Genomic DNA, 27,959 nt, shown 5'->3' with positions numbered 1-27,959 from the left:
CAGTGGTGTGACCTCAGCTCACTGCAAAATCTGTCTCCTGGGCTCAAGCAATTCTTCTGCCTCAGCCTCCTGAGTAGCTGGGATTACAGGCGTGTCCCGCCATGCTCAGCTAATTTTTGTATTTTTAGTAGAAACAGGGTTTCACCATGTTGGCCAGGCTGGTATTGAACTCCTGACCTCAGGCAATCCGCCCACCTCGGCCTCCCAAAGTTCTGGGATTATGGGCGTGAGCCACTGCACCCAGCCTTACAAAAGAATATTAATCAGCTATGAAAAGGAGTGAAGTACTGATACATGCAACAATGTGGATGAACCTTGAAAACAAGCCAAATGAGAGAAGCCAGTCACAGTAGGCCACATATTATACAATTTTGTGATTTCACTTATATAAAATGCCCAAAATAGGCAAATCCATAGAGACAGAAAATAGATTAGTAGATTCTAGGGCTGGGGGGGGATGGGGGAGGCTGTGGGAAATAGGAAGTGACTGCTAATAGATATGGCATTTCTTTTAGGGGTAATGATAATATTCTAACATTAATTGTGCCAATGGTTGCACAACCTTGTGGATATACTACAATCATTGAATTGCACATTTTAAGAGATTTAGAATTTTAGGGTCTGTGAATTATATCTTAATAAATATATAAAGGCATACTTTGTTTTATTGTGCTTTGCTTTATTGCACTTTGCAGATAATTGCATTTTTTACAAGTTGAAGGTTTGTGGCAATCCTGTGTTGATCAAGCTGTTGGTACCACATTTCTAGTAGCATGTGTTCACTATTGAGTTTCTGTATTGGAATTTTTAAGCAATAAGGTATTTTTAAATTAAGTCATGCACATTGTATTTTTAGACATAATGCTATTATATACTTAATAGACTACAATATAATATAAACATAACTTTTATCACTGGGAAACCAAAAATTTTGTGTGACTCACTTTATTGCTGTATTAGCTTTATTGCAGTAGTCTAGAACTGAAATTGCAGTATATTTGAGGTATGCCTGTACAGCTTGATTTTTTTTTTTGTAGCTCCTGGACTTTCATTCAGATGACTTCTAATGCAGTTTAGGAAAGAACCCTGTATTGGGAGGTGACCTTGGTCCCTTTTGAAAATTGCCACTCACTGTGTGAACTTGAGTAGGTCACTTTTCTCAGGGTGTTTTATGATTTGTATCCTGAGATTCCTCCCTACAGTTCCTTTCAGCTGTGACATTTTATGATTTTTGGGAGGAACTCGTTGCTTAATAAGGGTTCTGTATAAAAGACAGGAGGTTTGTTCCTTCCCGGTGTCTGCATCCTGTATTTTTAGGACTTCTGTGCTTGGTCCTTGCCTTATTAAATGACCTTTGACAATTCAGTTCTGCCTGGATTTGGATTTCCTTATCTGTAAAATGGGCTTGGCCATTAAAAGTTCTTACTGGCTCTCTCATTCAAGGATTCTGATAGAGCTGGGTATACGCCTGGAAGCTAAGATTTTTAGAAATCAGCAGCTGTCCTGATGGCAAATATTGTTTTATATTTTTCTACTGATGCTTGTCAAAGGAAAAATTTAAAAATTGCCAGCTGGAATCTGAGGAAAATACTAAGGAGTTCTTTGCCAGGAGACTTCTGAAAGGGGTGGAGGCGTGCCTGCTGGGTGTTTACAAAAAGTCCCTTGATCTCTGCCCCTGTAGGCTTTATTTTCCCCCTCTGAGCGTGGACTAAACATCCTTATTTCAGCGCTATTCTGTAGCACCCATTTAGGACCTAGAGGCCTGTACTGGCTCTGACTTGTGTTCTGAACTTAGGATGAGTTCTTAAGGCTGAGTGAGCAAACACTTAGACCTCATCTTCAGTCATTTAACACATGAACACCCCAGATAACCTAGACCTGTTACAGCTGTGAGCTGTGGCCACCTCACCGAGCCATAATAAAAATCCTGCTATTGGTTTGAGGCTTGACAGATCTCAAATAAAAGGTTTGTCATGCAGTAGCCAAGAGGCTCTGTTGAGGGAACAGGTGCCATCTGTCCGCAGCAGCCTCAGAACTTGGGAAGAGGGAAGAGTGATCAGACTGGCTCAGCACAGGGCCACCTCAAGGTCCATTTTCTGACAGTAGAAGGCATGCTCAGTCCTTCCTATGTGGCTCCAGAGTAGCACACTGCCCTTTATGGCATTTTTCACTCTGCAGAGTTGGCTCTGGGCTTACAGGCCCACCAAGGGCTCTCCAAACAGTACCAGTTTCGAGACATTGGGTGTGTTTGGAGATGTTAGGAGATGTTATCCACCTTCTACTTCTGTTAGAGGAAACAGAGTTCCAGCTTTGAAATCAAGCTGACTGGCTCTATCACTCAGTAGCTTTGTGACCTTGGACACATTTCTAAGGTTCTCTGTGCCCCAATTTCCCCTAAATAAATGGTAGCTACTATTTTTAATTTTTAACATGTGCCTACAGTGTGCTTAGTCCTGGGCTAGGGGTTAGTATGCACTTTGTGCTTTCAGCAGGAATATTGAGAAGAGTGCAGGAGGACTGCAGAATAACTGTTGGGAGTTAGGGGCAGTTCGAGATAGGAAAAGAAAAGACTATTCCTTATCTTCCTTCTCCAGTGGCTCAGAAAATAGGGGAAAGTCCCCAGTGAACAGAAGTGGTTGCTTTTCTGGCAAAGCTTACTTTGATATCTGTAGCTGCATCCTTACCCCATCTCTCTTTTCTGTTATGCTCCAATTTGCCTTTCAAACTTTCTCCAGGATGGTTTTCCAGCCTTTTCTCAGACATGCTCAACTCTTTCCTCTTATTCTCCTGTAGGAACCCACAGCCCTTTGTACCTGCTTTTAATTAAAAACACCCAAAAAACAATGAATACCTTTTATTACTACTGCAGCCTTGGAAATAAACAGAATAAGAATAATAATAAAATTAGGAATTATGAAGAAATAATTTAAATCTTAGAAGTTGATAATTTTATAATTGGTTTAATTATAAATACATTACTAAGTTTTAATTATTCCAATAGTCTTGTTTCTTTTGTCTGTTTAAAGTTAGTAAAACTTTTTTTTCTCTTCCTAGTCATTTGCAGCTGGCTTCCCAGAAATCGGGATAAGGAAGCTACCTTCCTCCTCCTCTTCCTCCTTCTCCTCTTCTTCCTCTTCCTCTTCCTCTTCCTCTTCTTCTTCCTTCTTCCTTCTTCTTCCTTCTTCCTTCTTCTTCCTTCTTCTTTCTTCCTTTTTTTTTTTAAAAAAATTATACTTTAAGTTCTGGGGTACATGTGCAGAATGTGCAGGTTTGTTACATAGGTATACACGTGCCATGGTGGTTTGCTATACCTATCAATCCATCATCTACATTAGGTATTTCTCCTAATGTTATCCCTTCCCTAGTCCCCCTTCCTGGTGTGTGATGTTCCCCTCCCTGTGTCCATGTGTTCTCACTGTTCAACTCCCACTTATGAGTGAGAACATTCGGTGTTTGGTTTTTTGTTCTTGTGTTAGTTTGCTGAGAATGATGGTTTCCAGCTTCATCCGTGCCCTTGCAAAGGACATGAACTCATCCTTTTTTATGGCTTCATAGTATTCCATGGTGTATATATATCCAGTCTGTCATTGATGGGTATTCGGGTTGGTTCCAAGTCTTTGCTATTGTGTACAGTGCCACAATAAATATATGTGTGCATGTGCCTTTATAATAGAATGATCTATAATCTTTTGGGTATATACCTAGTAATGGAATTGCTGGGTCAAATGGAATTTCTATTTCTAGATCCTTGAGGAATCACCACACTGTCTTCCACAGTAGTTGAACTAATTTACACTCCCACCAGCAGCGTAAAAGCATTCCTATTTCTCCACACCCTCTTCAGCATCTGTTGTTTCCTGACTTTTTAATGATTGCCATTCTAACTGGCGTAAGATGGTATCTCACTGTAGTTTTGATTTGCATTTCTCTAATGACCAGTGATGATGAGCTTTCTTTCATTGTTTGTTGGCTGCATAAATGTCATCTTTTGAGAAGTGTCTGTTCATATCCTTTGACCACTTTTTGATGGGGTTGTTCGTTTTTTTCTTGTAAATTTAAGTTCTTTGTAGATTCTGGATATTATCCCTTTGTCAGATGGATAGATTGCAAAATTTTTCTCCCATTCTATAGGTTGCCTGTTCACTCTGATAATAGTTTCTTTTGCTGTGCAGAAGCTCTTAAGTTTAATTAGATCCCATTTGTCAATTTGGCTTTTTTGCCATTGCTTTTTGTATTTTAGTCATGAAGTCTTTGCCCATGCCTATGTCTTGAATGGTATTGCCTAGGTTTTCTTCTAGGGTATTTATGGTTTTAGGTTTTACGTTTAAGTCTTTAGTCCATCTTAATTTTTGTATAAGGTGCAAGGAAAGGGTCCAGTTTCAGTTTTCTGCATATGGCTAGCCAGTTTTCTCAACACCATTTGTTAAATGGGGAATCCCTTCCCCATTGCTTTTGTCAGGTTTGTCAAAGATCAAATGGCTGTAGATGTGTGGCATTATTTCTGAGGCCTCTATTCTGTTCCATTGATCTGTATATCTGTTTCGGTACCAGTACCATGATGTTTAGGTTACTGTAGCCTTGTAGTATAGTTTGAAGTCAGGTAGTATGATGTGATGCCTCCAGTTTTATTCTTTTTGCTTAGGATTGTCTTGGCTATGTGGGCTCTTTTTGGTTCCATATGAAATTTAACGTAGTTTTTTCTAATTCTGTGAAGAAAGTCACTGGTAGCTTGGTGGGGATAGCATTGAATCTATAAATTACTTTGGGCAGTATGGCCATTTTCATGATACTGATTTTTCCTGACCATTACCATGGAATGTTTTTCCATTTGTTTGTGTCCTCTCTCATTTCCTTGAGCAGTGGTTTGTAGTTCTCCTTGAAGAGGTCCTTCACATTCCTTATAAGTTGAATTCCTAGGTATTTAATTCTCTTTGTGGTAATTGTGAATGGGAGTTCACTCATGATTTGGCTCTCTGTTTGTCTGTTATTGGTGTATAGGAATGCTTGGGATTTCTGCAAATTGATTTTGTATCCTGAGACTTTGCTGAAGTTGCTTATCAGCTTAAGGAGATTTTGGCCTGAGACGACTGGGTTTTCTAAATATACAGTCATGTCATCTGCAAACAGAGACAATTTGACTTCTTCTTCTCTTCCTATTTGAATACGCTTTATTTCTTTCTCTTGCCTGACTGCCCTGGCCAGAACTTCTAATACTATGTTGAATAGGAATGGTGAAAAAGGGCATCCTTGTCTTGTGCCAGTTTTCAAAGGGAATTCATCCAACTTTTGCCCTTTCAGTATGATATTGGCTGTGGGTTTGTCATAAATAGCTTATTCTTTTGAGACACATTCCATCAATACCTAGCTTATTGAGAGTTTTTAGCATGAAGGGGTGTTGAATTTATCAAAGGCCTTCTCTGCATCTGTTGAGATAGTCATATGGTTTTTGTTATTGGTTCTGTTTATGTGATGGATTACATTTATTGATTTGCATATGTTGAACCAGCCTTGCATCCCAGGGCTGAAGCTGACTTGATCGTAGTGGATAAGCTTTTTTATGTACTGCTGGTTTCAGTTTGCCAGTATTTTATTGAGGATTTTTCCATCAATGTTCATCATGGATATTGGCCTGAAATTTTCTTTTTTAGTTGTATCTCTGCCAGGTTTTGGTATCAGGATGATACTGGCCTCATAAAATGAGTTAGGGAGGAGTCCCTTTTTTCTACCGTTTAGAATAGTTTCAGAAGGAATGGTATCGCTTCTTCTTCGCACTTCTGGTAGAATTTGACTGTGAATCCGTCTAGTCCTGGACTTTTTTTGGTTGGTAGGCTCTTAATTACTGCCTCAATTTCAGACTTAGTTATGGGCCTATTCAGGGATTCGACTTCTTCCTGGTTTAGACTTGGGAGGGCTTATGTGTCCAGGAATTTATCCATTTCTTCTAGATATTCTACATTATTTGTGTAGAGGTGTTTATAATATTCTCTGATGGTAGTTTGTATTTCTGTGGGATTAGTGGTGATATCTCCTTTATCATTTTTTACTGTGTCTATTAGATTCTTCTCTCTTTTCTTCTTTATTAGTCTGGCTAGTGGTCTATTTTGTTGATTTTTTCAAAAAACCAGCTCCTGGATTCATTAATTCTTTGAAGGTATTTTTGTCTCTGTCTTTGTCTTTGAAGGGTTTTTTGTCTCTGTCTCCTTCAGTTCTGCTCTGATCTTATTTCTTGTCTTCTGCTAGCTTTTGAATTTGTTTGCTCTTACTTCTCTAATTCTTTTAATTGTAATGTTAGGGTGTTTCCTGTTTTTTGTTTTTTGTTTTTTTTGTGGGTATCTAGTGCTATAATTTTCCTTCTAAACACTGCTTCAGATATTCTGGAATGTGGTGTCTTTGTTCTCACTGGTTTCAAAGAACTTAGGTATTTCTGCCTTAATTTCATTATTTACTCAGTAGTCATTCAGGAACAAGTTGTTCAGTTTCCAGTAGTCATGCAGTTTTGAATGAGTTTTTAAATTCTGAGTTTTAATTTGATTGCACAGTGGTCTAAGAGACTGTTACGATTTTTGTTCTTTTGCATTTGCTGAGAAGTGTTTTACTTCCAGTTATGTGGTCAATTTTAGAATAAGTGCGACGTGGTGCTGAGAAGAATGTATATTCTGTGGATTTAGGGTGGAGGGCTCTGTAGATGTCTATTAGATCTGCTTTGTCCAGAGTTGAGTTCAAGTCCTGGATATCCTTGTTAATTTTATGTCTTGTTGATCTGTCTAATATTGACAGTGGGGTCTTAAAGTCTCCCACTATTACTGTGTGGGAGTCTAAGTCTCTTTGTAGGTCTCTAAGAAGTTGCTTTATGAATCTGGGTGCTTCTGTATTGGGTGCATACATATTTAGGATAGTGAACTCTTCTTGTTGCATTGATCCCTTTACCATTATGTAATGCCCTTCTTTGTCTTTTGATCTTTGTTGGTTTAAAGTCTATTTTGTCAGAGACTAGGATTGCAACCCCTGCCTTTTTTATTTGCTCTTCATTTGCTTGGTATGTATTCTTCCATCCCTTTATTTTGAGACTGTGTGTGTCTTTGCACATGAGATGGGTCTCCTGAATACAGCACACCAATGGATCTTGACCGTTTATCCAATTTCCCAGTCTGTGTCTTTTAATTGGAGTATTTAGTCCATTTACATTTAAGGTTAATATTGTTATGTATAAATTTGATCCTGTCATTATGATGCTATCTGGTTATTTTGTCCGTTAGTTGATGCAGTTTCTTCATAGTGTTGATGGTCTTTACAATTTGGTATGTTTTTGCAGTGGCTGGCATCGGTTGTTCCTTTCCATGTTTAGTGCTTCTTTCAGGAGCTCATGTAAGGCAGGCCTGGTGGTGACAAAATCTCTCAGCATTTGCTTGTCTGTAAAGGATTTTATTTCTCCTTCACTTATGAAGCTTAGTTTGGCTGGATATAAAATTCTGGATTCAAAATTCTTCTTTAAGAATGCTGAATATTGGCCCCCACTCTCTTGTAGCTTATAAGATTTCTGCTGGGAGATCCGCTGTTAGTCTGATGAGCTTCCCTTTGTGGGTAACCCAACCTTTCTCTCTGGCTGCCCTTAACATTTTTTCCTTCATTTCAACTTTGGTTAATCTGCCAATTATGTGTCTTGGGGTTGCTCTTCTCAAGGAGTATCTTTGTAGTGTCCTCTGTATTTCCTGAATGTGAATGTTGGCCTGTCTTGTTAGGTTGGGGAAGTTCTCCTGAATAATATTCTAAAGAGTGTTTTCCAGCTGGGTTCCATTCTCCCCGTCACTTTCAGGTGCACCAGTGAAATGTAGGTTTGGTCTTTTCTTTCTTTCTTTCTTTTTTTATTTTTTTTTGAGACAGAGTCTTGCTCTGTCTCACAGGCTAGAGTTCAGTTGTGCAATCTTGGCCTACTGCAACCTCCGCCTCCTGGGTTCAAGCAATTCTCTTGCCTCAGCCTCCTGGGTAGCTGTGATTACAGTTGCCTGCCACAATGCCCAGCTAATTTTTGTATTTTTAGTAGAGACAGTGTTTTACCATGTTGGCCAGACTGGTCTCGAACTCCTGACCTCAGGTGATTCCCCCCACCTCTTCCTCCCAAAGTGCTGGGATTATAGGTGTGAGCCACCGTGCCTGGCTCACATCCACATTCTTAATTATCTCCTGGTATGTCCATCTGAATAATTCTGAGACACCTCAAAGTGCTGTCATTTACACCAACACATTCAGTCTTGTTAGTAGTCACCCATTCTATCTCTTTAGTAATTCTGTGATATTGCATTTTACAGCTGAGGAAGCTGAGGTCTAGATAGGGGAAGCAAATTTCATAACAAATTGGGACAGAGGCAAGCATAGAATCAGACTTCCTAACACTTAGTGTAGGATGTTTCCCCTGATAGCACAAGAATTTCTGTACACAGACCTTATGTTTAATCTTAAGGCCTGATTATTTGGCCTTTGGGTCTTCACTGCCCTGAAGGCAATGCCACTATCAGCTTCCAGGATATTGTGTGGGGGAAAACTCAGGTCCTGGAACTCTTAGCGTCAAGAGTTCCAAGAGTCTAGCTTGAGCTAGATCAGGGCCATATAGACATCTCCACTGTAAGACATGTTTGCTTGTAACAAAACAGAAACAATATTTGCTGTGTGAATATGAAAGTTGTAATGAGGAAGTGTGGTGTAGCAGAAAGACAATGTGGTTGGGCAAATCTGGATTTAAACCCAGCTGTGTCACTTTTTATGAACTCTAGCAAGTCAGTATCCCTTATAGAACCTCAGTTTCTTGGTCTACAGAATGGGAATACTAATAACCTATTTTGCATAGTAATTGTGAGGATAAGAGATGATGAATATAAATGCCTGATAGGTTTTATATTTTCTCTATTTCCCTTCCTTTTTTATATGGATTAAGGGAAGGGAGATATTATCATACTTGAAGCTTATTAGTAAAGAATCAATCCTTCCAAGATTTATTGAGTGACGTCTGTATGCTGGTTGATGTTATGCTGCGCACTGGCATATATAGTCCAGTGATGATCACTAGGAACCTTAAAGAGTAAATCGACCGTGTTACACTCATCTTCTTTCTACCAAGCTTGGTAGCTCATGGATGTGACAGGTAGTATTTCTGGACTTCAGCTATGCATTTGACAAGGCAGAGGGTTGGATAGGATGGATATTTGTATATTTAAGTGGAGTCAAAACTGGTTGAAGGAATCCAGTGTGTACTGATAGGTGATAGAAACAATATTACCTTAGAGGGAGGGACTGACTGTTAAATCTTATCTTTGGCCTTGGTTATTCAGTATTCTTATTCATGACTTGGATGAGAATATGAAGCTGGGCAAAATAATAGATCTGATTCCAAACTGACCTGGATAAGGTAGAATAAGAAACCAAATGAAATTACTAGGCCCAATTTGCATGCCCACCTTAAGTACTTTGAAGTATTGGAATAGGGGAAGGTGCTCGTTGCATGGAGTCTTGTTTGAACAAGGATACTGTTGACTTTTGGTAAGAATATAAAGGCGATATTGAAGTTGAGAAACCCTAGGAAACCAAGATTAAAAGTCCTTAACAAACAGGGGAGACAAAGAGTACCCCAGGTTCTGGTAGTGGTTGTGGAGGAGGCAGGTATGTTCTAGAAAGGAAGGCAACTCACTGTGCTGCAGAAATATCTCCTCTTGGAACCTGAAAGACAGGAGAGTGCGGGCTTGAGTATGGCTAGACTTGTAGCCTGCCTGGAGGCTAGGGGACAGCCACTAGAGGACCCTCAGTTTTCTTTCAGAGAGCCTGGAATAAACATATGAGTGACATGGTCACCACTCTGACCTAGTAACTCCCCTCCCTTGGGTGGAAATAGGATGTGTTAATCTGTCTTTGGTCCCATCTCATCCTCATTTCCTGCTGTTTAGCCTTTCTGTAAGGAGCTATGATGATAACTCTTTTTGTCAAATATGGGCATCAATATCATATGGTTTCTTTTTCTGGTGTCTTGACCCTCCCTTAACTTGGTGGCTCTACCTGGGTCCTTTTGGATTTCCACCGGCCTCCATGTCCTTACTATGTCCAAGGATCATGCCAGTCCTACCTCCTCCTTAGCTATCTAAGGGCAACTTACTGTACACAGTCATGTCATTAGCCCTGGCATAACTCTCTTTTTTCCCTCTTTCCCTGACTCTCACATCTAGGGCTCCTCTGAGCCCACAGCACGACCTAGACAGAGGATCTCTGTCTCCTGACAGCCGTCTCCTTCTTATAATGCCCCTTTCAAGTCTCTTGTGTTGTGGCACAGAGCCCAGATCTGGTATACCAGGAATAATGTTAGTTCCAGAAGTGCCTCTGTCCTAATTGGCTAAGTTTTTAGGATATGGCTTTTGCTTTTTATCTTTTGGTGTCATTTTTTTGGTTTAGCATTTAAATTTTGCTCTGGACACTGGGCATTCTTTGAACCCCAGCTGATGGCTGAGGCCCTCATGCTTCACTGAATTGCTACCAGGTGTTCTCTGGAAGTAGCACTGGCCCTCAATTGCTAATAGGTATAATGTCTCATCATACCAATCTCTTGATGCTATCCTGTTCTACTGAGTCTCTGGATTTTACAATAGCCTAGAAATGTTCTCCATTGGTTGAGACTTCTGGACCTTTCCCTGATCTGTGCCAAGAATGGCCTGGTAGTCCAGGAGACCTAGTTCCTATAGTGGTTTCAGTCCTACAGCCAGACCTGAGGCTCTGGTGACGTTGCTTTATATCCTTTATACCAGCAATCTCCATTTACCTACTGTAGCACTTTAGAATTGCCTAGCCTGTAGGATGTAAGCCACTACATCTGGGCGTATGGGCTCATCCTAGCCCAGAGATGGCTGGGGTATATAGAGAAGGCACTAGTTCTCTCATCTTCACTGCATCTTATGGAAGTGTGATTTAATAAGCTTTCTGTATTGCTGTAAGCCTTCTCATTTCTAAACAAAACCTTGGCTAGCAGAGATAGACACAGAGCTTACTATAATAGTGTATGGCAAGTGTGTGTCTAAGAAGAGAAACTAAATCCTCCTCAGTGGGAGAGTGTCTGTCATGGAGGGCTTCATAGAGGAGGGATGCAGTGGAGTTTGCAAGGCTAAGTATGCAGTGGGCACCCTGACTCACCATGTCCTCCCCTCTCTGGCAGTGACCCGCCATAATCACCTCAAGGACTTTATGCTGGTGGTGTCTATCGTTATTGGTGTGGGCGGCTGCTGGTTTGCCTATATCCAGAACCGCTACTCCAAGGAGCACATGAAGAAGATGATGAAAGACTTGGAGGGGTTACACCGAGCTGAGCAGAGTCTGCATGACCTTCAGGAAAGGTAAGGCCCTGCCCCTTCAGGAAAGGTAAGGCCCTGCCATCTCTTGGGAACCTCCCATTTCCACCTGGGTATGAGCCACTTGGACCCTGAGACCTTGTCAACATGGCAGCCCAGGCTGTGTCATCCTTCCAAAAGTGTATTGAAAGTCTAGGTTGATATTCCAATTGTCCTGGGCAGTTATTCCTCCTGGGGAGGAGCTTGTTTCTATCTTTTTTGCTTCTTAGCTTCAGAGGGAGAAATGTGTAGCTGCCAGAGGTCTTGAGCTTCCCATGGCTTGTTAGGAGGTCATTCTAACTTCCTCCCGTCTCTCGACTGCTTCTCTTAGCATATAAATAGATATAATTAATTGTCCTTTACTGTTCCCCAAAGAAACTTCACAGACCTTCCTTCTTACTGTCCTTCGTTCTTTCTTATATGGAATCTAAATCTCATCAACACTGACTTGCTGTATGACTTTGGTTAAATCTCTTTCCCTCCCAGGACTTATTTCCTCATTGGTAATACAAAGGGATTGACCTAGGAGAATGCTAAACTCTCCTTGGAGAGCACTTCTAATTCAGATGGTCTGGAATTCTGTTGAAATAAAATATGACTTCAAAACTATGGCGGAAGATTTGGCTGTGAAAAGAGTGCCCGTCAGTCAGTCAGTCAGCCAGCCAGCCAGCCAGCCAGCCAGCCAGGCTGTGTACTTCCTGACATCTAGGAACCAGTTTTATGATGGCAGTTGTAAGAAATTCACTGTTCCTTGGCTGGGCGCAGTGGCTCACACATGTAATCCCAGCACTTTGGGAGGCTGAGGCGGGCGGATCACGAGATCAAGAGATCGAGACTGTTCTGGCCAACATGGTGAAACCCCGTCTCTACTAAAAATACAAAAATTAGCTGGGCGTGGTGGCATGTACCTGTAATCCCAGCTACTCGGGAGGCTGAGGCAGGAGAATTGCTTGAACCTGGGAGGCGTAGGTTGCAGTGAGCCGAGATCGCACCACTGCACTCCAGCCTGGCCACAGAGTGAGACTCCATCTCAAAAAAAAGTGGGGGAAAAGAAAAAAAAGAAATTCACTGTTCCTGAGGAAACAAAGCTTACACACCCACAAGAAGCAGTTGTGAGAGCACACTTAATACAGACTTAGTTCCAGACTCAGCTAATAGGATAAGAACTCTAATTAGAAAGACAAAGAAGTGGATGAGTGGATGTGGGACTCTGAGGAGGTGGCCTTGAAAGATGGGTAGGGAGGCCCTGGGTGTTAAGATTGAGTGTATAGGGTGGGGCCAGATCCCTGGGACCTTAAGATGCATGTGGGAAGGTTAGTTCAATGCAGAAAGCAAATCAGGTTTTTTTGGTTTTTGTTTTCAAGAAGAGGAGAAACTTATTCAGGACTGTCTTTTAGAAAATGATTCTGGAAGCACAGAGACTCTAGTTGGGAAGTATTTGCAGGAATCCATGTAAAAGGAAATGAAGTCTTGTCTTTTCATTTATTTCTATTTATTATTATTTTTTTGATTCAGGATCTTGCTCTGTTGCCCAGGCTGAAGTTCAATATCATGAATATAGCTCACTGTAGCCTCAGCCTCCTGGGCTCAAGAGCTCCTCTTTAACCTCCTTTATAGATGGAACCATAGGTGCATGCCACCATGCCCAGCTAATTTTTTATTTTCTTTTTGTTTGTAGATATGGGTCTTGCTGTGTTGTCCAGGTTTTTCCTGAACTTCTGGATTCAAGAGGTCTACCTCAGCCTCCCAAAGTGCTGGGAATACAGGCCTGAGCCACTGTGCCCAGTCATTGTGTTATTTTTATTTTTATTTTTTTAAAGAAAGAAAGACAGAAAAAAAAGGAAGAAGAGGAAGAAGAAGGAAGAGAAAGAGAGAGAGAGAATGGGAGTATTGCTCTCTTGCCCAGGCTAGAATGCAGTTTAGTAATGGGTATTGAAAACCTCTTTTATACCAATAATTATACTTGATGTAGACAGGAAGGAATAAGGGAAGAAAATAACAAACAAGCAGCCAACCAATATTTCATTTAGACCTATGAAATGCTATGCAATTACTGAGAAGTGATTTACTTCCAATTATGTAGTCACTTTTGGAATAGGTGTGAAGTGGTAATGTATGTTTTGTGTATTTGAAGTGGAGAGTTCTATAAATGTTTATTAAGTTTACTTGTTCCAGGTCTGAGTTCAAGTCCTGAATGTCCTTGTTAATTTTCTGTCTCGTTGATCTATAAAATCGTTAGCTCTTCTTGTTACATTGATCCTTTTGTCATTATATAATGTCCTTCTTTGCCTCTTTTGCTCTTTGTTGCTTTTTAAAAGTCTCCTTTATCAGAGGCGAGAATTGCATCTCCTGCTTTTTGTTTATTAGTTTATTTTTACTCTCTGATTGGTTGATAAATCTTCCTCCTTCTCTTTGTTTTGAGTCTTTGTGTATTGTTGCATGTGAGATGGGTCTGGATGCAGCATACCGATGGGTTTTGGCTTTTTATCCAATTAGAATATATATAAGTTTAATACTGGCATTTGATGCTAGCTGGCTGTTTTGCCCATTAGTTAGTGTAAATTTTTCATTGTGTTAATGCTCTTTTCTTTTTGATAAATTTTTGGAAAGGCTGATATTGGTTGTTCCTTTATATGTATAGTGCTTCTTTCAGAAGCTCTTGTAAAGCAGGCCTGGTGGTGGTGAAGTCTCTAAGTACTTGTTTGTTCGCAAAAGATTTAATTTTTCCTTCGATTATAAAGCTTAGTTTGGCTGGATATGAAATTCTGGGTAGAAAGTTCTTTTCTTTAAGGATGTTAAATATTGGTCCCCACTCTTTTCTGGCTTGCAGGGTTTCTGCTGAGAGATCTGCTGTAAGTCTGATAGGTTTCCCTTTATGGGTAACCTGACCTTTCTCTCTGGCTGCCCTTAGTATTTTCTCCTTCATTTCAACCCTAATAAATCTGGCAATTATGTGCCTTGGGGTTGGTCTTCTTGAAGAATATCTTTGTGGTGTTCTCTGTATTACCTGGAATTGAATATTACCCTGCCTTGCCAGGTTGGGAAAGTTTTCCTGAATGATATCCTGAAGAGTATTTTCCAACTTGGATTCATTCTCTTCGTCACATTCAGGTACACCTATCAAACGTAAATTAGGTCTTTTCACATAGTCCCATATTTCCTGGAGACTTTGCTCTTTCCTTTTCATCCTTTTTTCTCCAATCTTGTCTTCTTGTTTCATTTCACTGAGCTGGTTCTCAACTTCTGATATCCTTTCTTCTACTTGATCAATTCGACCGTTTAAACTTGTGCATGCTTCGCGAAGTTCTCGAGTTGTGTTTTTCAGCTCCATCAATTCACTTATATTCTTCTCTAAATTGTCCATTCTTGTTAACATTTCGTCAAACCTTTTTTCAAGGTTCTTAGTTTCTTTGCATTGGGTTAGAACAATTTCTTTTAATTCACAGAAGTTTCTTATCACCCACATTTTGAAACCTGCTTCTGTTATTGGAACACACTCGTAATCTATTAAGCAATTACGAGTTATAGGGGAATTGCGATCCCCTGTGGAGGGAGAGGCATTCTGATTTTGAGTATTCTCTGCCTTTTTACGCTGGTTTCTTCCCTTCGTTATATATTTATCCGTCTGTCGTCTTTGTAATTACCGACTTTCTAACTAGGTCTCTGAGCAGACGTCCAACTTGTTGATTCCCAGCACCGAAATCTGAGCAATCCACTGCGCCGGCCAAAACAGCGGTGTTAAGATTGATGGTGCTTTTCTGCCCGGGAATCTCCGGACTCTGCACCAAGAACTGGCGCGCTAAGGCGCCAGCAAAACCGCCGGGCCGGCCACAAGAGTCGCCCTGGCGACCCGTGGGGCTCCTCTGCTGGGAATCTCCTGGTCTGAGAGCAATAAATATTCGTCTGAAAGTGTGGCGTCCTCTCGTTCTCTGTGCTTTCACTGGGAACTACTAGCTGGAGCTGCTTGTGATCAGCCATCTTGGATCTCTCTCTCCCATTGTGTTATTTTTAAATGATAGACACTATTTTCTTTGGAGGGGTGGGAAAAGACTTCTTGTGAGTCAGGTATTAAATACTTAAATGCATTATTGCTTTTAATCACTACAGCTCTTTGAAGTAGGTACTATTAGAGTTGAGGAAATAAAGGCTCAGAGAGGGTAAGTGCTTTGCTCGGGGTCGTATATCAGTAGGTAGTGAATTAGGAATTTTGACACTCCAGGGTGCTACCTTTACTAAGGTAGTAGACTTACTGGATTTATTTCCATGGGTTGGGCTTCTAGGGAGCAAGAGGGGTCTAATCTCTAAGGTGATTCCTGGCTACTCTGCTGGGCCCCTTGTTCATGGTCCTGTTGCCAATTAGGGGCTAACTGCTGCTGTCTGAGCAGTCCCCATACCTCATTTGTTTGAAAAACATATACTGTTTCCATTCCAAAGGCAAAAGGATCTAGGCAGGAGACATTCCAAGTTTGAGGATAAAACTAAGCTCCCAGCACTCCCTGCTCCCCAAGGCTTCCAAAGCTAAATGACCACTGCGGCACTTAGAAAGAGACAAAGACACCCTTCCCCTTGTCCCCCTAGAGACAGGCTTGGGCACATGCACACATGTATCCTCCATTGAGTGTCCAGAGCCCACACACCACCTTGTTCCTCCTTATATTAACAGACCTGCATTGCCGGCTGTCACAGAGCTTTATTACAGAGTTCCCGATAATTTGTGTGAATAAATAGAATCCTACATGTACATTCCAGTTATGATTTCACTGAGTTTCAAGATAATTATTGGAGGCAGGCAGGAATCTTGATTCCCATTTTGCTGTGAAGAAAACAGGCAAAACTTGTTCATAGTCACACAACTGCTTAGATCCAGGACTAATTGCAGTGCTAATTGTTGTTGCCTTGGAGTGGCAACAACAGTGTTTAATTGTATGCTTATTTGCTCATTTCTGCACCCAACAATAACTATTGATCTCCATCTCTAACAGACCTTATTGGAACTATGAAATGGGTGTCAATTTCGATTCTACTTTAAAGGAGCTCGCTATTATAAAGGACAGACATATCATAGTATAGGCTTTTCTCAAGAGGCTGCTTTCAGAGAGGACAATATTTCCGTGAAGAAGTGAATTCTTAATGGTGTAACTTTATGCAGTTGAGTCATGGAAGAGTACAGTAAAGGCGGATATTCAGCAAGGGAAGGAGATGGGGGCAGGAAATGGCGCCTCTGATTTGTCTTTACCTATGCATATAGTGCCATCTGGTGTTCACTTTCAGGGGGTTCGACTCCCTTTCTCTTCAGGGACAAAGTAGGCAGATTACAATTTGCAGGAAGTTTGCAGCCTAACATTTCCTTCTCTTACCTCCTTGCTTGTTCCATGATATCTTTTGAGGTCTCCACCACTGATAGCTCTGGAGAGTTTTTTTTACAGATTGAGTTCTGTTTGTTTTATCTGTTTCAACTACTTAATTAACTCAGTGATCAGTGTTCTCTATGGGTCCTTCTTGGTCTGTAGTCTATCCTTTATTTTCTGTATCTCAAGTCTAAGCTATATAACTCACTTCTTCTTCACCATCCTTTCCCCCTCCTAATCTGTCCCCCTGGCAACCTGGTGGTTTTTGCTTAGGAAGGAATACCAGATAGTAAAGTCCTTTCTCTCTTCCAAAGGGATTAGCAAACTCTCAGTCTTTATTCTGGGTCTAGCCCAAGTCTCTCTTTCCCTGACTGCTTTCAGGCAGAGCTGATTACCCGATCTTTTGGGCTCATCCAACACCTTATATAGCTCTCTCTCTTTTTATTATAGAATTTGTCACATTGTGTACAGTTATCTGTTTACTTGTCTTTGTTGGAGTAAATAATGAGCTCTTCAGTGGCAGGACAGCTTTCTGATTTATCGCCATATATTTAGGGCTTAGCATAGGGCTTGGGACTTAGTAGGCCCTCAAAAGAACTTGGTGAATGAATGAGTGGATTAACATAGATAGCCATGTGGAGGAAAGAATTGAGGAAGGGAGAAGGCTTGTTTAGCTGGATGGAAGGTTTTTTCAGTGAACTGAGGGAATGTGCGTGATGGTGCAGGGGTAGACTTAGATTAGAACTCATGCACTTGTGATCTTACCCACTAAGGAAGATACTTAGGAAAGGAACTCAGGGCCTGGGGGCAGAAGGGGACTCTCCTGAGCCCTGCCCAGCCCCTTTGGCATAAATTTAATTTGCTTTGTGCTTCTGGGAACAGAAGCTTAGGAGTCCAAGAGGTCTACCTCAATAGTTCCTTCCTCATCTTCCTTAATCCACCCCTCTGCTACTAGCCCCAGTTATTTCTCAGCCATTAGGTTTTCCTTGGATATTTTTGTCTAGCTCGTAGGGTATTCTACATTTATTGAACTTTCTAGATAGCACTATATTAGGGGAATAATTGTGGCAAAGTCACACAGATTGGAATTCTAGCCTCAGTTCTTCCCATAAGTTGCTTTCCCTCTCTAAGGCTCCCTATATGCTTGTCCCAGGCTGATTATGATACTCATATATCATTATCTGCTGAGAGGACAAATGGAAAATACCTTGTAAACTGGTACTTGTTATGATTTTAGTATGACACAGTTTAGAGGAGGGATTCAGATGCCTGAGAACCTGGTTTCACAGCCTTGATTACTGTCAACAAAATAAAATGATGGCCAATGTCTGAATTAGGTAATGACTGTGGTTTCTATTGGCCCTGAGCTAGCTCAGAGCCAGACAGTCAGCAGAGCGGAGAGAGTATATGCTGAGAGTTAGAGCTCTCATTTTCCTCTTTGATGCCATAACTTATGGCATGTTGGCTGGCATCTGCTTGCCTGGCCTCCTTCAGCTCCCTACATCACCCACCAGGCTGCACAAGGCCCAGGAGGAGCACCGCACAGTGGAGGTGGAGAAGGTCCATCTGGAGAAGAAGCTGCGCGATGAGATCAACCTTGCTAAGCAGGAAGCCCAGCGGCTGAAGGAGTTGCGGGAGGGTACTGAGAATGAGCGGAGCCGCCAAAAATATGCTGAGGAGGAGTTGGAGCAGGTAGGAGAGTCCACAAATTCCTGGACATCTTGAGGGGTGGGCAAAGGGCAGGGGCCCAGGGTCTGGCTGGAAAGTTTCATGTGTGAGGATTTGAAATATGGTCCAAAGACTATGTTCTAGAGTCACTGGACTCTTACCAATAAGAACAGTAGAAAACCTGTAAAAAACGGTCACCATGGGCTGGGCACAGTGGCTCATGCCTGTAATCCCAGCACTTTGGGAGGCTGAGGTGGGCAGATCACAAGGTCAGGAGTTTCAGACCAGGCTGGCCAATATGGTGAAACCCCATCTCTACTAAAATTACAAAAATTAGCTGGGTGTGGTAGCAGGTGCCTGTAGTCCCAGCTACTCAGGAGACTGAGGCAGGAGAATCACTTGAACCCAGGAGGCAGAGGTTGCAGTGAGCCAAGATCACGTCACTGCACTCCAGCCTCTGTGACAGGGCAAGACTCCATCTCAAACCAAACAAAACAAAAAGAATCACTATGGGCTGGACACAGTGGCTCATGCCTGTAATCCCAGCACTTTGGGAGGCCCAGGTGGGTGGATCACCTGAGGTCAGGAATTTGAGATAAGCCTGGCCAACATGGTGAAACCTCATCGCTACTAAAAATACAAAAAAAATTAGCTGAGTGTGGCAGCAGGCACCTGTAATCCCAGCTACTTGGGGGGCTAAGGTAGGAGAATCACTTGAACCCAGGAGGTGGGGTTGCAGTGATTGAGATAGTGCCATTGCACTCCAGCCTGGGTGACAAGAGTGAATTTGTGTCTCAAAAAAAAAAAAAAAAAAAAGAGACTTACAAAAATGTATAAAAATACTATAACTTATTTATCCACTCTTCTGTTGATAAACATTTGGGTTGTCTGCAGTTTTTTGACTTTTATGAATAATATTGCTATAAACCTTCCTGCATATGTCTCTTGGTGAGCATAAGCACTCATTTCTGTTGGACATATAATAGCATATTTGTGAATTTAGCTTTATTAGAAACTGTCAAACGGTTTTCCAAAATGATTGTACAAATCTATACTGCCACAACAATGTAAAAGAATTCTAGTTGATCCATGACCTCAGTATTTTTAGGCATTTTAATTTTAAACATTCTGGTAAATATATAGTAGTATCTTGTGATTTTAATTTTCGTTTCCCTAATATTGTTAAACACCTTTTTATAAATTTATTGGCCATTTGATTTGGAAATCTATTCTCATTTTAAAAGTTGGGTTGTCCCTTTCTTATTGATTTGTAAGCATTCTTTATATATTTTAGGTATTGGTCTTTTGTCAATATAAATATACAGATATATAGAAAATATTTTCTCAGCCTTGACTTGTTTTTTTGCTCTCTTAATACTGTCTTTTGATAAACAGAAGCCCTTGATATTAATGAAGTCTAATTTAATCAGTCTTTAAAAATGATTGATGCGGCTGGACATGGTGGCTCATGCCTGTAATTACAGCATTTTGGGAAGCTGAGGCCGGCAGATCACTTGAGGTCAGAAGTTAGAAACCAGCCGGGCCAACATGGCAAAACCCCATCTCTACTAAAATACAAAAATTAACTGGATGTGGTGGCACACATCTGTAGTCCCAGCTCTCTGGGAGGCTGAGGAAGGAGGGTCCCTTGAGGCGGGGAGGCAGAGGTTGCAGTGAGCTGAGATAGGGCTACTGCACTCCACCCTGGGGAAGAACAAGACTCCATCTCAAAAAAAAAAAAAAAAAGAAAGATGCTTTTTGTTTCTCTTTAAGAAATCCTTTCCTATCCCCAAGATATTTCCCTGAATTTTCTTCTGAACCTTTATTATTTGTCTTTTCACATTTAGTGATATTATTTCAAATTAACTTTTGTATGTGATATGAGGTAGGCTGTCAAGGATCTTTTCTTTCCCCCCAAGTAAGGTAATCGTTCAAGAATCTCTATTTTATATTTTTATTATCATTCAGGTCAAAAGGTTTTCTAATTTTTATTGTGGTTCCTTTTTTGGCACATGATTATCTAGTATATTGCTTGATTTTCAAACACTTGAGCAATTTTTTACTTATCTTTCTTTTCTGATGTCTAGTTTAGTTTTACTATGGTCAGAGAACAGATGCTGTGTGGGTTTAGTCCTTTGAAACTTGTTGAGACTTGGTTTGTATAAAGAAAACTAAGCAATTCAGTTAAAAGGCAAAGATTATCAGATTGGATTAATGCCCAAACTCAATTATATGCTGTTTATAAGTGACACACTTTAAATATAAGAACACAAAAAAAGGTTAAAGGAAAAGGATGAGAAGAGATATATGTTACAAAATAAAGCAACAAAATAAAGCAGGCTGGCTAGCTATATATTTACATAAATAGGATATAGTAATATAAAGTAGGCTTTAGGTCATGAAGTATTGACCTAAAGCAATTGCTAAGTGAAATAAAGCAAGGGTAGCTATATATTAATATAAATATAATATTTACATTAATATAAAGTAGACTTTAGGTCAAGAAGTGTTACTAGACCCCAAAATAGATATTGCATAATGATTAGTGGATGAATTCAATTTAATATATAACAGCTCTTAATTTGGATATATCTAATGATGTAGTCTAAAATATATAAAGCAAATATTGACTGAACTAAAATGATACTAGACAAATTTTATAATCAGTTAGAGATTTTAATATACTTCTCTCAATAATAAGCCACCAAGCACATCCATAAGGATATAACAAATTTAAAAACATGAGTAATAAATTTGGATTCCTTGACACTCTGCCTAACTCTAGAGTATACTTCTCTTTAGCACTTACATATCTCTTAAAACATTACTTCTGCTCCATTCTCTCCTCTCCTTCTGAGAATCTAATATTTATGTTAGATCTTTTAACCGTATTCTGTATGTCTCTTATGCTCAGTTCTGTTCTCCTTTTTTCTCTCTGTGCTTTGATTTGGTTATTTTCTATTGACATATCTTTTAAGTTCTTTAATTCTGCATTCTACTGTAAGCATTCTGCTGTTTAACCCATCCAGTGGGTTCCTACTCTCAGACAATGTATTTTTCAATTCTAGAATATCCATTTTACTCTTTTATAAGTTCCAGTTCCCTGTCCAGAATTTCCTTTATCTATCGTTTTCTTCTTTTCTTGTATTTTCCTTAACATATCAATCATAATTATTTTAAAGTCCTTGTCTGGTATATTCTTACATCTGGATCATTTATGGGACTGCTTATATTTCCTCTTGATTATTAGTCATATTTTTTGCCATTTATGTCTAGTAATTTATTTTTATTATATGCCGGACAGTGTATATAAAACACAATAGTGGCTCCAGATGATTTTCTCTTCCATTAGGTGGTTTTCCCCCTTTCTTTTGTGAGGTATATAGGGTAAGGAACTGATCACCTCAAGCCAATCAGAGATTGACCTACATTTGAACTAGGTTGTAGTTTTAGTAAAATTTGGTGTATCTTTCATTTGTCCCAGTTTCTCAGGTATGTCCCTCCCTGACTTTTAAATTGAAAGCTGGTAGATTTCTTTCTCCTCAGCCCTGAAAGACTGAGGAGACTGTTTTCTTTGTGTCCCAGTAGAGGTCTTCTACATGGGTCAAGCCCAATTTTTGGCTCTCACCTAAAATCATCAGTGTCTCCAGAGAAGAAAATGACAACACATCTTAGAAAGGCTTTTTTCTCTCTGAATTTTAGCTTATCTAGTCTAGTTGTTCTCAAACGTTTTATTCTTAGGACCCTTGATGGTTTGTTTGTTTTTTTTAACAGAGTTTCCGCCCAGCCCCTAAATAGTTTTTTTTTTTTTTTTTTTTGGAGACAGAGTCTTGCTCTGTTACCAGGCGCCAGGCTGGAGTACAGTGGTGCGATCCTGGCTCACTGCAGCCTCCGCCTCCTGGGTTCAAGCAATTCTCCTGCCTCAGCCTCCCGAGTAGCTGGGACTACAGGCACATGCCTCCAAGCCCAGCTAATTTTTGTATTTTTTAGTAGAGATGGGGTTTCACCATGTTGGCCAGGATGGTCTCGATCTCTTGACTTTGTGATCTGCCTGCCTTGACCTCCCAAAGTGCTGGGATTACAGACATGAGCCACCACGCCCGGCCCCTAGTTTTTAAGAGTAAAGCATCCTGGCCAAGTACAGTGGTTCACGCTTGTAATCCCAGCACTTTGAGAGGCTGAGGCAGGCAGATCACCTGAGGTCAGGAGTTCAAGATCAGCCTAACCAACATGACGAAACATCCTCTCTACTAAAAATACAAAAATTAACAGGGCGTGGTGGCAGGCGCCTGTAGTCCCAGCTACTCGGGAGGCTGAGGCAGGAGAATTGCTTGAACCCGGGAGGCGGAGGTTGTAGTGAGCCAAGATCAGGCCACTGCACTCCAGCCTGGGTGACAGAGCAAGACTCTGTCTCAAACAAACAAAAAAACTATTTAGGACTTCAAAGTACATTTTTATAGGGCGTAATACTGTTGATATTTAACCTATTAGAAATTACAACTGAGAAAATTAAAAAATATTTATTAATTCCTTTAAAATAACTATATCAGGCCGGGCATGGTTGCTCATGCCTGTAATCCCAGGGCTTTGGGAGGCTGAAGTGCGCAGATTACCCGAGGTCAGGAGTTTGAGACCAGACTTGCCAACATGGCAAAACCCCGTCTCTACTAAAAATATAAGAATTAGCTGGGCATGGTGGCGAGCACCTGTAATCCCAGCTACTCAGGAGGCTGAGGCAGGAGAATCGCTTGAACCCAGGAGGCAAAGGTTGCAGTGAGCCGAGATTGCACCATTGCACTCCAGCCTGGGTGACAGAGCAAGACTCCATCTCAAAAAAAATAAAAAAAACAAAAAAAACTATATCAACCCCTTCATATATTAACACAAATAACATATTTTATGAAAAATGACTAAACTTTTCAAAATAAAAACAATTTTGAAAACACAATTTTTATAATTTATACAGCTTTTTCCAGATTTTGTGTTGAATCAGAATTGTTTTTCTCCCATGATGTACTTTATCCTACTGGGAAGTGGAAGTCAGGTGATAACACTTTATTTAAAACACACACACACACACACACACACACACCACTTTATTTAAGTTTGTGTGTTTATTAACTTTGGCTGCATATTAGAATGACTTGGAGAGCCTATTTTAATGCCCAGGCCAACACACCAGATCAATGAAATCAGTATCTCTGGGTTGGGGCCCAGATATCTGTATTTTTTAAAGTTCCTAGCTGGGCATGGTAGCTCACTCCTGTAATCCTTGCACTTTGAGAGGCAAAGGGTGGGCAGATCACTTGAACCCAGGAGTTTGAAACCAGCCTGGGCAACATGGCAAAACCCCATCTCTGTCAAAAAAAAAAAAATTAGCTGGGCATGGTGGTGCACGCCCAACTAATTCTATTTAGAGAACAGAAACCAAGTGAAGATTGGCACTCTCATTGCCTCTCAAAGGAATAAAGGTGTTCTGTCCTTAGCTGAAGCCCTCCTGGCCTATCTTAGGCTGTGGAGAGGACCTCACGCTTGCTATGGGATGGTTGCCTCATTGCTGAAGCTGGGGATAATGAGACTGCTTTCAATGCCTCTTCTCTGGGATTCTGACCAGCTGAAGATCAGCGTTCAGGTAGGAAAGTTGGAGATCACTTATGCTGGTAGCCTGGATGAGACAGCAAGAAATTCCGTGTATGTAATGTCTGTATGTACTTTCAAGTCTTTTAAACTTTTTTGTGTTTTGTGACTGCCTCATTGTGTGCTCTGTGACTGCCTCATTGTGTGCTCTTTGCAGAGAAGTCAGTTATTTCTACTTATACATTGGTCCTCTCATGTCTTGGCTTCTGTTGGCAATGTCCATATTAGGTGTGGATATGCTCATTGTCTTGCCACCTACAGAGTTCTTTTCAAAGCCCACTTGCTCTACTCCTTGAGAGAATCATAGACACAGTCTCTGGGCTAGAGGAGACTTTGGAGAGCATTCAGGACAATGCCCTTCTGAAGTACCAGTCATTTTTCAGGTCTCTCTAACATGAGTTCTTCACATACCACCCATGACAGGGAACTCACTCTCTCCTGAGAACACCCCTTCCCTGATGGTTTAGATTTGTATGGGAGAAAATCTTTCCTCACACTGAATTAGGAGCGATGTAGGAAGCACAGGGTCACACAGCCAGTTAAGTGACAGACCAAGAACCAGAACCAGATTTTCAGATTCCTGACCAGTGCTTTTTCTGTCACACTGTGATGTCTTGAAGTCTAAGCACAGACCCTGACTCTTGGTAAGGAGATGATTCACTAGTTGACCTGTTCCTGAAGAGATCAGGGAAGATTGCTGGAATGTGCTGCATGACCAGGAAAGTAAGCTGATGTGATAGAAAAGAATGCCTTCATCTGGAACAAAAAGATCTCAATTTGAGTTCTGGTTGACACTGTTGACTTTGAATGGGTTAATTTTCTTCACTGTGCTTGCTTTCTTCTATATGAAATATGGAAAATAATCCTTACCCTTTCTCCTTCCTGGGAAAGTTGTAAAGCAGGATAAAAAGTCTGAGTTCTGAAGCATCATACAGAGGTGTTGGAGAGTCTTAGTATCAGTGAATGAACTCACATCCTTTTGGCTGCACAGGTTCGGGAGGCCTTGAGGAAAGCAGAGAAGGAGCTAGAATCACACAGCTCATGGTATGCTCCAGAGGCCCTTCAGAAGTGGCTGCAGCTGACACATGAAGTGGAGGTGCAATATTACAACATCAAGAAGCAAAATGCTGAGAAGCAGCTGCTTGTGGCCAAGGAGGGGGTGAGAACTGCCCTTCTATTGCCCTCTTCTCTCCTTTTTGCCCTTCTCCCTTTTACCTGCATATCTTCATCTTCTCTCCCTCTCTCAGTTCCTCCCATTGGGTGGTGGGTCCTGTTTATTTTCCTAATGTTTGGTTCCTGACAATGTCCTCAGGCTTCTGGAGGCGGGAATGAGGGTGCAGGGGCATTCCTGCCTGTCTTCTGGGAAAGATGAAGCAAGTGGAGGCAGGCAGAGGGAAAACTCTGCCAGCCCCATGCTGCCATGGGGCAGAGGTCCTCCTGGGGCAAAAGGGCTATCAGGGACCCCTTTGCTTCTTCCTTTGCTTTCTCTATTTTGTCCCTTTCCTTTTTCTTCTTCCTTTGCCTGCCTTTCTCCTTTTCCTCCTTCTCTTCTTTTTCCTTGTGCAGCCTAAGTTGTGCTAGGAGGAGTGGGCCCCAACCATAGAGGAAGGCCTTTCTCATTTTTTCCAACCTTGAATCCCTGCTCTTTTTGAGCTGGGGAACCTCATCTTTGCAGGCTGAGAAGATAAAAAAGAAGAGAAACACACTCTTTGGCACCTTCCATGTGGCCCACAGCTCTTCCCTGGATGATGTAGATCATAAAATTCTAACAGCTAAGTAAGTAACACCAGTTATCTACTCTGGCAATGTCCATATCATCCTCAGAATTTGAAGGCGTACAGGGCCTCCAACACCAATTCCATTTCCTCATTGGTGGAGGGACAGCTCTGGTCTCCTGCCTCAGCCTTGATCTATCTCCCTCCTTGCTCTTAAGCTTATGAGTTTATTGTGTTTTTTATTCACACATATCCTCCCAACTTGTTCCTCTGAGAAGAGGCTTCATTCCTGTTGGGGCTCACACCAGGTCCATGACTGCAGTTCTCTTTCCTCTGTCTTCAGGCAAGCACTGAGCGAGGTGACAGCAGCATTGCGGGAGCGCCTGCACCGCTGGCAACAGATCGAGATCCTCTGTGGCTTCCAGATTGTCAATAACCCGGGCATCCACTCACTGGTGGCTGCCCTCAACATAGACCCCAGCTGGATGGGCAGTACACGCCCCAACCCTGCCCACTTCATCATGACTGACGACGTGGATGACATGGATGAGGAGATTGTGTCTCCCTTATCCATGCAGTGTAGGTGACCTCTTTGCGGGGGGAGGATGAAGGAAGGAACCTTTGATGCATGGGTTGAGAAGTCTGTGGCCTCTGTTGTGCTTAAACAGCAGATGGGGCAGATGCCCAGGAAGATAGTAAACTCATGACCTTGGTCAATAAAGCACAATTTGCTCAGGGTATTTCTTTATAGTTGTCCTTTTGATGTTCTTTCCTTATATGCTTTGTATGCCCCTTTGGGTCTATTGTGCTAAGTGTCTCTCCTTCACTCTTTTTCTCTTTATTCTCCCTAACTGCCACTCTATCTACCTTTATAAAAAATAATCTCCTTTAGTGAATTTCAATGTAAAAATGACATACATTTTGACTATTTATTGAACTTATTTATTTTGATTTTTGTTCCTTTTTCTTAATTGCTAAAGTAGATGAATGGAATTGTGTTTCTCTTTGGCTTTTTGTGAGAGGCCCTATAAAGCAATAGTCCCTTAAAGTGATACAGCCTAAATCCTCCAAGCTGAAAAGGCATTCTTGCCCAGGAGGGATCTCCTGCACAAGCATGTCTAGCTTTCCACCTGAATTCTTGGACCCCACCCCGTCTTCCCTCTTCCTCTGTCCTGGGTCTTCCCTCTCCCTCTCCTCTCATGCAAGTGATGAGAGTTGAGTAGAGCAGAGCCAAAAGGAACAATAGTGGAATTATTCAGTGAATGAAGGGAGTTTTCCCTTACTGGCCCACAGTTGAATTTTCCTTTGGATGAGAAGCTATTTTAAGTTAATAGACTAGCCCTTATGGTAAAGTTATTGTCCTAGGCCCATATTCTGCCAGTACAGGGGAAGGGCAGAAGGCCAGGGCTGGGTTAGGGGCTTACTTTCAGATTCTTTTATCAGGCCAGATTCCCACTCTGGACAGAATTTATTTGTAATTTTGTCCATAATACTTTGCCCCTGGCCAAGCCTCTTTGCTCTCCTGATCTGATAACTTGCTAGGCCTTTAATCAAAGGCGTAACAAGGACAGGATCACTGACAGGCAGAGCTTGATCCTGACTTATTGATCTAAAGGCTTCTGTGTTCTCTAGGCTGGGAGGGACCTTAATTAGCTCTTAGCTACCCAGTCCCTGCCCCCAGCCCTTCCCTTATTACATTGATAAGCAGGCCAAAGCCCTCCATAAATCAGATTCTCTTCTCCTTTTGGCCTGGCTGTTGACCCTAGATGCTGCCTGGCTGATGGGGCGTAGGTTCAGTGACCGCTCTCTCTGCTCTACATCCGCCGGCTCGGATGATCAGTCCCTCTGGAAATACCCCGGTTTGAGGAACCCCTTTGGGGCATTTGTTTTTCTGACTTTTGGGACTAAACCAACACTCCTACCCCATGAGTCCCTTCTCCTGCCTGCTTCACGCCCCTGCTTGCTCCCTCTATCCCCTCAGCACTGTCCCTACTAACTACAGGAAGGGTTTTGGGGTAAGAAGAATCAGCCTGCTCGGCAAGAGCTGGATAGAGAATACTTATGGTGATAGAAGGCTTAGGCCAGCTATGCAGATAACGTGGTAGCCCTTCTTCCATCTGGGCTGGGAGGGAAAGAGGGAAAAGGAAAAGATCACTGCTTTCTTTTCTCTTTTTCTTGTTTCTCCCTTTTCTTCCTAGTTTCTCCTATCTTTTTCCCTCTTCCCCTCCCTATTC

General features: G+C 41.4%; 1 protein-coding gene across 6 annotated transcripts in view; it reads left to right on the top strand.

Annotated features, from left to right (window-relative positions):
• Positions 1-27,959, top strand: part of STIM1 (stromal interaction molecule 1) — a 251,042-nt gene that overhangs the window by 215,040 nt on the left and 8,043 nt on the right. For 4 of the 6 annotated variants that reach the window (XM_012456837.2, XM_012456838.3, XM_012456835.3 and 1 more), the window contains 5 exons: positions 11,186-11,363; positions 18,220-18,397; positions 25,002-25,169; positions 25,686-25,786; positions 26,069-26,304. In XM_012456837.2, coding sequence (XP_012312260.1) covers positions 11,186-11,363; positions 18,220-18,397; positions 25,002-25,169; positions 25,686-25,786; positions 26,069-26,304 — 861 coding nt within the window. Of the gene's footprint in view, positions 1-11,185; positions 11,364-18,219; positions 18,398-25,001; positions 25,170-25,685; positions 25,787-26,068; positions 26,305-27,491; positions 27,585-27,959 lie in introns of all 6 variants that reach the window. The other 2 variants (XM_012456836.3, XM_064365240.1) reach the window with 1 other exon arrangement.

This window comes from Aotus nancymaae, unplaced genomic scaffold (genome assembly GCF_030222135.1).
Source record: "Aotus nancymaae isolate 86718 unplaced genomic scaffold, 86718_ANA_hifiasm-v0.15.2.pri h1tg000059l, whole genome shotgun sequence".
Lineage (NCBI taxonomy): Eukaryota > Metazoa > Chordata > Mammalia > Primates > Aotidae > Aotus > Aotus nancymaae.
Note: the sequence above shows the minus strand (reverse complement) of the source record. Positions and strands in the feature narration are given on the sequence as shown.